The sequence below is a fragment of the Nomascus leucogenys genome, chromosome 13, assembly GCF_006542625.1.
Source record: "Nomascus leucogenys isolate Asia chromosome 13, Asia_NLE_v1, whole genome shotgun sequence".
In the NCBI taxonomy this organism is placed as follows: Eukaryota; Metazoa; Chordata; class Mammalia; order Primates; family Hylobatidae; genus Nomascus; species Nomascus leucogenys.
The window spans coordinates 83,480,703-83,493,040 of NC_044393.1; the positions used below are offsets into that span (position 1 = coordinate 83,480,703).

The 12,338-nt window shown below is 45.8% G+C and overlaps 1 protein-coding gene across 2 annotated transcripts in view; it reads left to right on the forward strand.

Annotated features, from left to right (window-relative positions):
• Positions 1–2,329: 2,329 nt before the first annotated feature.
• Positions 2,330–12,338, forward strand: part of AKR1B10 (aldo-keto reductase family 1 member B10) — a 46,525-nt gene continuing 36,516 nt past the window's right edge. The window contains exons 1-8 of one of the 2 annotated variants that reach the window (XM_030826492.1): positions 2,330–2,750; positions 4,568–4,735; positions 5,830–5,946; positions 6,922–6,999; positions 10,582–10,704; positions 10,981–11,087; positions 11,506–11,587; positions 12,118–12,201. In XM_030826492.1, coding sequence (XP_030682352.1) covers positions 2,685–2,750; positions 4,568–4,735; positions 5,830–5,946; positions 6,922–6,999; positions 10,582–10,704; positions 10,981–11,087; positions 11,506–11,587; positions 12,118–12,201 — 825 coding nt within the window. In that variant the 5' untranslated portion in view covers positions 2,330–2,684. The remainder of the gene's footprint in view (positions 2,751–4,567; positions 4,736–5,829; positions 5,947–6,921; positions 7,000–10,581; positions 10,705–10,980; positions 11,088–11,505; positions 11,588–12,117; positions 12,202–12,338) is intronic. The other variant, XM_030826493.1, reaches the window with a different exon arrangement.

Consider the following 12,338-nt stretch of genomic DNA (forward strand, 5'->3'; position numbering starts at 1 on the left):
TGCTTTGATCAATAGAAGGTGACAGAAGTGACACTGTACACATTCCAAGAGTAGGCCTCCTACAACGCTGCTACCTATGAACAAGTCCAAGTTAGCCTCATGGAAAACGAAAAACATGTGAAGAGGGGTCCCTGCCTTCCCTGACATCTCGGTCCACTCCAGTGAAGCCCACAGAGGTGAGGAAACCCAGCTGAACACCACGTGGTTCTGAGACTGGCTTATCAGCTGATTCCTGCCCAAATTGCCAACCCACAAAATCACGAGCAAATAAATGGTTGCTGTTATAATCAGTTGGTTTGTTACACGAAAACAGCTAATCGATATACCTTCTTAATCTCAATTATCTAAAAAAGATACCCCTCCTCACTGATTCATAGCTAAGGGGTTCTATTATTATGAACAATACACATTTCTTTATTCTGTGCATCACGTGAAAATGGTCAGAATCAAAATGGAGTCACTGACGTTAAAAAACAAACAAAAGACTCTGACAAATACAGCTGGGAAGACCATGAAAAGAGAGTTCTAATGGTTGTACACCTGAAAACCAAAAGTACCACGAAAGATGGCAAAAACCACAACCTTGAACAAAGGCCATTGCAACTGAACACAGAACATACTCTGCAAGGACCTCTGAACAACTGCGCGTCCAACCTCAGACTAACACCACTTTCATGATTGATCTTTGGAGCCAAGGCTAATTATTTCAAAGCAATTAGATAATCCTCATTTTTTCCTTGAAAATTTTTGTCTTCCTTTATTTCCCCAAATATACACATAGTTTACTGTGGCATGCATATTCCCATTGCAGTGGTCTATTCCCAGAGAAATATTTTTCTTGTAGGGACACTCTCTCTGTTATTTAGGTTGACAGTCACTAAGGATTTAGTATTTCAACAATACTAGCACTGCATGTCATCCAGTATACACTGGGAAAATAAGATGCCGCAAGTGCATATCCAGGAGACTTTGTGGCCACCAGATTATGAGGCTTGCATGTATTTATTTATTTATTTTTGGGACAGAGTCTGTCTCTGTCGCCCAGGCTGTAGTACAGTGGCACGATCTTGGCTCACTGCACTCTCCACCTCCCAGGTTCAAGTGATTCTCAGGCCTCCCAAGCAGCTGGGACTATAGGTACGTGCCACCATGCCTGGCTAATTGTTGGATTTTTAGCAGAGACAGGGTTTCACCATGTTGGCCAGGCTTCTCTCAAACCCCTGAGCTCAAGTGATCTACCTGCCTCGGCCTCCCAAAGTGCTGGGATTACAGGCGTGAGCCACCATGCCCGACCCATGCATGTATTATTAATGCTGAAGTAGATAATTTAACAAACATCAATGAAGTGTAAGATTTTTCACTCATAGGTGCAAAATATCATGCCAATTGCCTTCTATGAGCTGTCATAAGCCACAGCCTAGAGATTCAATTCCATTTCAAGATTCAACCAAAGCCAACTCATCAACAAGAACATGTAAAAGACAGAAAAACCCACTACCTGCAGGCTGAAACAGATGCTGTGACGTGGTCCTGGCCTGTCATGGCGTGTCACAGCATGGCACAGGCCTATATCATGCTCCCTAGATTGCTGACTACCAACTAGTTACAGCTGACTCCAATCAGGTCAGGATTTGACCATCTCTGCACTGAACCTGCAATTGCAACTTTTAAAATTGAAACACTGCTTCTCACCTCTCCTCCCTAGACTCCATTTCACAGAGGAAACCATCACAGGGAAAGAAAGCCCTTGTTTTTCCTTCCTTCTTTGCTTTGCTTTCTTTCTCTCCTTCCTTCCTTCATTCCTCCCTCACTCCCTCCTCCTTCCTGCCTTCCCTTCTTTCTTTCTTTCTTTTTTTTGAGACAGGGTCTCACTGTCGCCCAGGCTGGAGTGCAGTGGCGCGATCTCGGCTCACTGCAACCTCTGCCTCCCAGATTCAAGTGATTCTCCTGTCTCAGCCTCCCAAGTAGCTGGGATTGCAGACACGTGCCCCCACGCCCAGCTAATTTTTGTATTTTTAGTAGAGACAGGGTTTCACTATGTTGGCCAGGCTTCTTTCCCTCCCTCCCCCAACCCTTCTTTCTTTCCTTTCTCTCTCCCTCCCTACTTTCCAACTTTTGGCTGGGTTGAATTTGTTGACTCATCCTGAACAAGCAGAAACTCCAATGATACTGTCACCTAAGAGAGAACTTTGCACAAGTTTGCCATGTTTAGTAATTCATTCATAGAATCCTTAATCTCACAAAAGCCCGGAATGAATTTCCTGTTTGCTTATGGCAGGGAAGCTACTGTGGCCAGGCTCCAACTCCTCCCACTGTAGATAGCACCAGCCTTCTTAAGCAGCATGTGGCCGGGCACAGTAGCTCACCCCTGTAATCCCAGCACTTGGGAAGGCCGAGGTGGGCGGATCACCTGACGTCAGTAGTTTGAGACCAGCCTGTCTCTACTAACAATATAAAAATTAGCGGGGAGTCACGGTGGGCGCCTGTAATCCCGGCTACTCGGGAGGCTGAGGCAGGAGAATTGCTTGAACTCAGGAGACAGAGGTTGCAATCCTCAATCCTGAGCTGAGATCGCACCACTGCACTCTAGCCTCGGCGACAGAGCAAGACTGTCTCAAAAACAGCAACAAAAAGCAGGACGTGAGACTTCTACCTGCTCACTCAGAATCATTTCTGCACCAACCATGGCCACGTTTGTGGAGCTCAGTACCAAAGCCAAGATGCCCATTGTGGGCCTGGGCACTTGGAAGGTAAATACGCAAATCTTTGCACACCCTTCTTCTCTGGAGGGGCGTTTGGGTGTTTTCTCTTTCTGCATTCAGCCAGGAAAGCCTGGAGGTCGGGCAGGGGTTTGGAGAGATGAGATTCAGCCCTGGAGCCGGGACTCAGGTTGCTTTCTTTTCTCAGAGCTGATTCAGGCTGCAAAGCTCCAAGGCTGGCTTTCCCAGCAGTGATGAGAGCTTCTCTAGCAAGTATCAAATTTCAAGCAGCTGTTAGACTTAAAACTGTTTTCCAAGGCAGTTTCTCTCTCTGGTTCTAGGAAACTTAATTGGGCTCAGCGTTTCCCCAGAGTCTTGGCTGTGGGTTTGTTGTGGGCTGGGTGGTTGAGGAGAGGATGCAGAGCCCGAAGTCCTTGGCACCCCTTTGCAGGTCACCGTGTGGGACTTGGGCTAGCAGCATCCCTATGACCTGGGAACCCTTAGAAATGCAAACTGGCCGGGTGTGGTGGCTCATGCCTGTAATCCCAGCACTTCGGGAAATCCAGACGGGAGGATTGCTTAAGCCCATGAGTTGGAGACCAGCCTGGGCAACATGGCAAGAACCCATATCTTCAAAAAATAAATAAATTTTCTGGGCATGGTGGCATGCACCTGTAGTCCCAGCCACTTGGGAGGCTGAGGTGGAGATTGAGTGTTGAGCCTGAGAGGTCAAGGCTGCAGTGAGCAGTGATTGTGCCACTGCACTCCAGTCTGGGCAACACAGTGAGATCCAAGAAAGAAAGAAAGAGAGAAAGAGAGAGAAAGAGAGACAGAGAGAAACAAAATGCAAAGTCTCAGGCTCCACCCAAGGCCACCTAACAGGCATCTGCACTTTAACAAGTTCCCTAGGTGGTTCCTGTACACATTGAAATCTGCAACATGCGGGGACTGCAGAGAGCCTGGGCTGGGAGTCATGAGCTCCACCCCACTGTGTTAATGACAGCTGGCAAAACGTGGTAAGGCACATCCAGGACTCATTGAGGCAGGTTCCCGAGCTTCTCTTAGGCTAAGTTTGAAGTTGTTCCATCACCGCCTCCCTCTGCCTTCTTTGCCATTTCCATCCATGATAGCACCACCCTAACTAGGGATCAGAAGCAGTCTTTGGAGTTCCTCTTCTCTCCTGTCCCTCACGGCTAATGTCCCTGCTGAGACTTCTGCCTCTGGCTCTCTTTCCTTATGTGCACCCTGATTTTTCTCCTCTTCCGTCCCGAGCTAGAGGTTAGGACCCTCTGCTGCAGCACTAGGTCATTCTCAGGATACAATCTTAGTGTATCTGGATGAACAGATCACTTCCAGCTCGATTCATGCACAGCGTCTCTTGCTTGAATAGCAAGATTTGCCCAAAATCAGAGCTTCAATCCTATATAAACGGAATAAATAATCACTTCCAGATCTCCAGGGAATCTGCTCACCCTGAGTAAGTTTACCAGACAGTTTCAGAATTTTGGAATTGAATGTAAGAATTATGAAGGGAGCCGACATAAGGACATAATCATAAAATGAATTCACTTTCCTTCTTTTCTTTTGAAAAGTTTTTTAAAGTGTGTATCCTCCCAGATACCCCCTGGCAAAGGAGACCCCAGTGAGGCCTTCGTTTGGAGAAACTGGGCCGTGTGGGGCAGCCTGTTGAAGGTGGTCTGGGGATGAGAGAATATGAAGGTTGCTGAGTGTGGTGTAATTCCACCTACTTGGAAGGTGGGAGCATTGCTTGAACCTGGGAATGTGAGGCCAGCCTGGGCAACACGGCAGGGCCCCATCTCTTAAAAAAAAAAAATACATGTGTGATGGGCTTTTCTTTTGCTTCTCAGTCTCCTCTCGGCAAAGTGAAAGAAGCGGTGAAGGTGGCCATTGATGCAGGATATCGCCACATTGACTGTGCCTATGTCTATCAGAATGAACATGAGGTGGGGGAAGCCATCCAAGAGAAGATCCAAGAGAAGGCTGTGAAGCGGGAGGACCTGTTCATCGTCAGCAAGGTGCAATGGCGCATTTGGTGGGAGGTCTTCACTTCAAGGCAGGCAGAAGTATCTGGGTCGGGTTGGCAGCAAGAACTCTGTCAGCCTTTTCTACATGTACCCCTTTTCATCTCTGCCTTGATAACATCCGTGGATACAATACTATCCATACTCCAAGCCGTTATTGATATTTGAACATGTCGTGGCTGCCCCACCTGCCTGTGGGTTGTTTTTCCCATAGTGGGCTTGCTTCCATGCAGCCCTGCACTGCGCTGGACCTCCCTGTTCCCCATCAGAGGGATCTACCATCTGCCCAGAGGCAGTCAGAGGCCAAGGGTGCAGGCGGGTCTTGATCTGCAGGCTCCCTTTCAGCACTGTGATCTCAGCAACTGTGCCCATGAGGCTCTCAGCCAGGGGGCATTTTGGAAAATGGTAGGGGCATTTTTCTATTGTCACATATGAATTTCTTTATTCAGTCTAGTAAAAGGTGAGGTATACAATGTTATAAAAAAGAAGAGGATGTTGGGTGTGAGAGGGCTCAGAATCACTGGATCTATATTATACACAACTTGCTGAAAAAAAAAATAACAGTAGTTCAAGGTACTTGGAAAAAGCATACATCTGGTAGCACAAATAGACCCCACTGTGTGGCAGCCAAGTCTGGATAAAGCCTTTGTAAAATTATCACTTGGGGCCTTATAGGCTTGATAAGGGACCTATCATATAGGTGAGATAAAGGACCATCTGCTCCCAAAGGCCTGAGAATGCTTGACATTTAAAAGCTACACACAGTTCCTGCTCTCAGAGAGCCCACAGCTGAGGAAGAGACTGAGACAGGTAAACAAATTTCAAATCTGTGGCCACATTTACTTCAATGATCTGAGACACATATAGAGTACTAGGAGAGTTGAAAAAGTCAATTGCTTTTAACACTTAAGACATGTCATTGACATGCTGAGCCCTGGTGATGTTCCACACTGTGTCATGGATCTTAATCAGCTTTGTTATAAATGTGCTGGGTTAGATCAGGACACAAATCAAAAAGCAGGGACAATGAGTATGATGTGGCCCTTCCTTTTCCCAGCGTTAATAGCTCATTGCTACACTCTTTGCAGCTGTGGCCCACTTTCTTTGAGAGACCCCTTGTGAGGAAAGCCTTTGAGAAGACCCTCAAGGACCTGAAGCTGAGTTATCTGGACGTCTATCTTATTCACTGGCCACAAGGATTCAAGGTTTAAGACACTCTCTTTCTCAGCCTCCAGTTTCTAAGCAGGTGCCAGAAAATAGTAGCTGCACCAGGGCTGCGGGGTGGTGTGGACTGGAGCAGGAGGCCTTGCACTTCATAATTGGGGATGGCAGGTGGTCAGGAAGAGACCTTGGAGCAGAAACACACTGGCCTGGAAGGGAGGCTGAGGCCATGTGTGCTGCTGAGGTGGCCACATGCCTGGGTTTTCTTGCAGTTATGTCTGAGAGAAGCCATGATTTCTGGCAGCCCAGACAAGTTGCAACTGCCATATCACCTTTGTCTTGATTCCACGCCCCAGGGTTGTCCTCCCAATCTCTTGGGTTACTCTTGCATAACTACATTCCAGGGCTTAATTATTTTATTAAGCAAAGCACACCCAGGAGTGGCATCTTGGAGAAAAGCCCAAGTACGGCGATGCTGGAAGGAAGCCAGTAGTGATCCCAGCAGCCATTTCCTGGGGCTCTGCTCTTACCTGCTCCTGAGGGGTGGGAGAGACAAATTTCCAGCTCTCTCCCCTCCTGACTAGCTGGAGTGATGATGGCCTGCCATCCCTAATTCCACGCCTCTTCTAGAGGTTTCAAGGATAGAAGTTGGCCAATATCTTCTCCAGAAAACCACAGCTTGGATATCTAATCCTTATCCAGGGATATTGAAATGAAAGTTTGCCCTTGGGTGTATATGGGATCTAGGTGTATGAGGTTAATGTCCATGGTGATAATGGACTTCTGGAATGTACTAGCAGCAAATCTTAAAGTCAATCCAGTCATTTCTAAAATATTAATATGCTACAGTAGATACAGAGATTTTATTTAAATTCACATTCTTGTAGTATGTACTCCAGAGCTTGAAAAAGTGGTATGCAGATGTGGTATTTAGCAAAAGTCAGGATCCTGAAAACTTGTTGAACAGAACCAAGTGTCCTGATGCAGATTCCAGTAAACTTTTCATTCTGTGTTTACAGTCTGGGGATGACTTTTTCCCCAAAGATGATAAAGGTAATGCGATCGGTGGAAAAGCGACGTTTTTGGATGCCTGGGAGGTAGGTTCCAGCTTCCTGTAAGTGTGCTGAGAGAGAAATCCTCAGTTATCCATGAGATTCCCATTGATATGAAAGAGGCCATGTGCCTGATGCTTTCTAATTTCATCATTGTGATTCTCTAGCTCTTCTAATATCTTCCTCATCACCTTTGGCTTTTGGGTGCATCTCATACTATTTATATTTCAAGGCTAGTACTGAGTCTTCAAATAAGACTGGAAATACAATGTACCCCACTTTGGGGATTAAACATGCTGTTCTCAAACCAGGGTGAAGCATTTGGAACAGGGGGTTTGGGCCTGGGTTTGCTCATAGCAGCTGAGTAACCTGGGGTCAGTTTTGTAACTCATGTAGGGTTCAGTTTTCTCTTCTTAAAAAAGAAGTCTTATAATACATACTACTAATATATATCTTTCAGTGTGTGGTAAAGATTAAGATGGTTTACATGCCAGGAACATTAGTCATAAAGCCCATTTTATCATCTAACCGTAGGAGACAGGGTTAACATCCCCATTTATAAATAATGACGTTTGAAACCTAGATTGTTTGATGACTTGCCCAGGTCACGTCACAATGTGTGTGGCAGAGCTGGGATTGGACCCAGACTCATGTGAATCACAAGTCCAACCACCAAAGCCATCAGCATGGTGCTTGGCAGGCAGTGAAGACACATCCAGAAATCAGGGAGCCTGAGTGCCCTACTTCTCAGATCTAACCATGACCTGTTTCCTATCATTCACATTCAAACTGAATGAAGGGATGAACATTTTCTCTGGTCATTTTTTATTATTTATACCCTTTTGCAAATGCTAGTAGAGAATGAAGTGGAGGAATAAGTTATAAATGAACAGTGGCATATGACTCCAAGAGTTAATCATGTTATTTTGGTAGCTGTCTATGTAGGGGTGCATGTAGTTGCGAGTTTGTATTGTGTTTTACAAGCAAAAATATATTATGTTTCAACTTTCTGAAATGCTTACAATTGACATGATTCACTTAAATGTAGCGTTTTCTGTGTGTTGTTTGTTGAAAAGCATTAATCCACAAGCACAGCTTTTTGTTGTTGTTGTCGTTTTGTTTTAGACAGTCTCACTCTGTCACCCAGGCTGGAGTGCAGTGGCACGATTTCGGCTCACTGCAACGTCCCTCTACCAAGTAAAAGCCATTCTCCTGCCTCAGCCTCCTGAGTAGCTGGGACTAGAGGTGTGTGCCACCACGCCCGACTAATTTTTGTATTTTTAGTAGGGATGGGGTTTCATCATGTTGGCCAGTCTGGTCTCGAACTCCTGACCTCAAGGGATCCACCTGTCTTGGCCTCCCAAAGTGCTCAGATTACAGGTGTGAGCCACCGCACCTGGCTATCTGCATTACATATGATAAGATTTTTTTGCCTTAACTCCTATGATGATATGGAGTATGGCAAGTATGTCATTGTAGCCTGCTTCTCGCAGTGCTATGTTTTCTGGATGAATACAAGAACGACTGCTAAATAAAACATTTGAAAGGCATGAATAGATATCAGTGATCAAGGTCAGAGGCTCTGATTTGAAACGAGCAGGCTTGAATATGGAAGTGTTGGATGTTTATGTAGACCCACAACCAGTTCAGTAGAAACCTCATTGACCACCTTGAAGCAGAGAGGAGGAAAAAAGTGTAAAGCAGTCAAGTTCTAATACAGGAAAGCTAACCTGACTTATGATGCACAAAAACTTTTAAATTATCTAATTGCCCCATCTGAAATTTTGGGAAGCCTAATGATTTCATAGCTTCTAAACTCTACTGCCCAATTTGGATAACTTCATCTATGCTAGTGTTTCTCAACGTGGCTATGCATTAGAATCACCTGAGGAGTTTTAAAATCCCAATATCTAGGCTACAACTCAGACAAAATCTGTAAGAAACTCTAGGGGGTGAAACCCAGGCACCGGTCATTTTTTTTTTTTAATTTAGAGAGAGTCTGTCTCTGTTGCCCAGGCTGGAGTACAATGGCAGGATCATAGTTTAGTGCAGCCTTGGACTCCTGGGCTCAAGCAATCCTCCCAAGTAGCTGGGATCAGAGGCACATGCCACCACATCCAGCTAATTAAAACAATTTCTTTTTGTAGAGACAGGGTCTTGCTGTGTTGCCCAGGATGGTCTCCAACACCTGGCCTCAAGCAATCCTCCTGTCTCAGCCTCTGATAATATGTATCAGAAACATATATATTATTAGTAGGTATTAAAAGACTTTTTTTTAAGAAGAGAAAACTAAGGCCTACAAGAGTGAAGAAACTTACCCTAGGTTACTCAAACCTAGGCCGAAAACCCCTGTTCCGATCCTCCTGTCACCTCCCAAAGTGCTGAGATTACAGTCATGAGCCACTGCATCCAGCTAGTATTTTTTAAAGCTCCCTGGTGATTCCAAATTGCAGCCAAAGTTGAGAAGGGCTGGATAAAGTGTTCCCTGAACATGTCAGGCTCATCCCTGCCTCTGAGCTTTGCACCTATCTTCCTGTCTCATATGCTCATGTTTTTCCCCACTTTTCTCTCTCTCTTTTTTTTTTTTTTTTTTTTTTTGAGGCCCAGCTTTTACTCTACCTGAAGGACTCCCCTGACAACTGTGGGCTGTGTGAATCTCCTCCTTCTCTGCCCTTTCTGACTCTGTCTATGCCACTGTCATGTTATCTGAGGCAGCCTCAGTGTCACGATTGATGGCTCCATAGAAGGGAACTCTAGCACTTTAACTGGATTATAAGAATCCCAGAAAAAGGAAGCACATTGTATACTTTGATATCCTGACAACTTCTGGGCAGGATCTGGAACATGTAATAGATGACTACTAAATGCATGTTGCATTAGAGGCTGCTGCTAACATATATCTTTGGGCAAGTTTGGAAAATGCCCAATATAGGCTAAAAATTATACAAAGATTCCCTTCCTTGCGTGTCCATGCAGTTTCTGTACCAGAAAGCGTGGCTGGATATGCAAACAGTGGGTCAGGCTTCAGCCCCACACAACTCCATGACCGGGTGACCCTGCCAGGGTGTAATCTGAATGCATGACCTTCCTGCAAACCAAAGCATGCTTGGTGTGGGAGACAGTGACTCAGGACCCACAAGTGAGGCTTCTCCATATGCTGCAGCCTCTTCCTGACTAACACAGCTTGCCCAGGTTTGGGTGTGAAATGCATACACACAATAGTAGCTCCCTGCTATCATTTGGATTCATTAAAAATTAAATCATCTCATAAGCTTGCAAATGTTGATTTTTATTTACTTTTTTTTTTTTGCATTACAAAACTTTCATACTTCCCCTATGTACAGAAGTTTAATTTTTTATGTGTTTCTTCACGTGTAAGGTGAGAGTGGCAAGAACATAAAATCTTTACCTCTTACTCCTAGTTTTTCTTCGGCTGGGGAGGGGCAGTAGGGCTGGAACCAATCACTGATGGGCACCCAGGCCCCGGACTGAAATTTCCTGTGAATGCTTCGGCTAACCCTGTTGTGGTGGATCCTTTGCCAATTTCTGCCCCAGGGAGGACTAAGGCAAGCCAGGGTCCCTGTAGTCCCCCTGGAGCTGCCCATAAGGTATTCCTTTCTATGACAGGCCATGGAGGAGCTGGTGGATGAGGGGCTGGTCAAAGCCCTTGGGGTCTCCAATTTCAGCCACTTCCAGATCGAGAAGCTCTTGAACAAACCTGGACTGAAATATAAACCAGTGACTAACCAGGTAAATTCTGTTCAGTATAAGGGTAAGGGTCTTGCCCTATTACTTCTTAAACATTGGGAGGAACGTTCAATGCTCTGCCCTGAGTCTCATCTCAGGGGTCAGTGATCAGGACACTTTGAGGAGGTGTGAGGCTGATCTCATGGGTGATTTAGCAAGTATCGCAGTGGGCAGGTGTTTGGCCTTTGCTTGGTGGACTTTTTTTGTGTGTAGAACTCCCTGTGAACAACTCACAACAGAGCCAGCTTTCCCTGTGATGAGGATTGTTTGCTGTTGCAGGTTGAGTGTCACCCATACCTCACGCAGGAGAAACTGATCCAGTACTGCCACTCCAAGGGCATCACCATTACGGCCTACAGCCCCCTAGGCTCTCCGGATAGACCTTGGTGAGGCTTCCAACCGGTGAATCTTTCTCTTGCAAATCTTAAAAACATTATTTCGTAATTGGCAAATGTTGGTGTGAGTCCATAAGTCACTGGAAAGAAAAATGTGTGTAAGGTAATGTGTTTGGTATACCCAAATGGGATGACAGTGGGAAAAAATGGGAATTAAACAACAACAACAACAAGGGTGACATGCTTGACCCTCTGGGAATATTTCCAGTTCAGCCACCCAAGGGTGAACCAGGCTTGCAAAATGCTGAGGCTTCAGAGCCCAGGGGAAGGACCCAAGTTTCCAGGTCCTCCTGCCTGTCTTCCAGATGGAGAGGCTCTGATGATCAGTCTTGAGACCCACATTGGAGTGCTGTCCATCTGTACATGGTAGCCATGGTGATTATTCACATCAGCATCTTTCTGCCCCTAGGGCCAAGCCAGAGGACCCTTCCCTGCTGCAGGATCCCAAGATTAAGGAGATTGCTGCAAAGCACAAAAAAACCACAGCCCAGGTACCATATTTTTATTTTCTTCTTAGCCAACAACTCATTCTTCCAGTCTCATGTTTCATATCTTGTGTTGTCCTCAACTGACTCCTTAAAGGGGAAGAACACAGGAGCTGAAGCCCTCTAAAGTGTTTCCTTCGAAGTCTGTTGGAACCTCTAGGAAACACAAGAGCTGTCACTGAAGCAAAGATAGCTTCTGTCTCACAGCTTCCTGTTAAGCCCTACAGCCCAGTGGCAAAGTACGGCTTTGGAGTCTAGGGATATGGGTGCAGATGCCAACTCTACCTCTCATCAGCCTTATGACCCCCAAGCTACTTTCTTTATCCTAAAAAATGAAGATCACAGGGTTGTCCCTAAGATGAAGGGAGAGAATGAGGCAGAGGACTGGCACAAGTCTAATAGCTGTGAAGGGCTTAGTCATTATTAGCGATTGTACCTGAAGCCACAGTGAGCTGTGGAGATGTTTTATTCTTCCTTTCCATAAAAGGAGGGGTCTTTGGAGCTGACTGGAAGCCTGATGTCCCCTTTCCACACAGGTTCTGATCCGTTTCCATATCCAGAGGAATGTGATTGTGATCCCCAAGTCTGTGACACCAGCACGCATTGTTGAGAACATTCAGGTAAGATTCCAGCTGGTCGGCCCTGGTATTCCTCAGTGGAGTGGGGGACAGGCAGACCTTCTCACTAGGCTTCTCACCTCATCCCTGCACTGCCTTTTGCCCCCTCCCTTCCCACCACCCTATCATTTTCCAGCCCA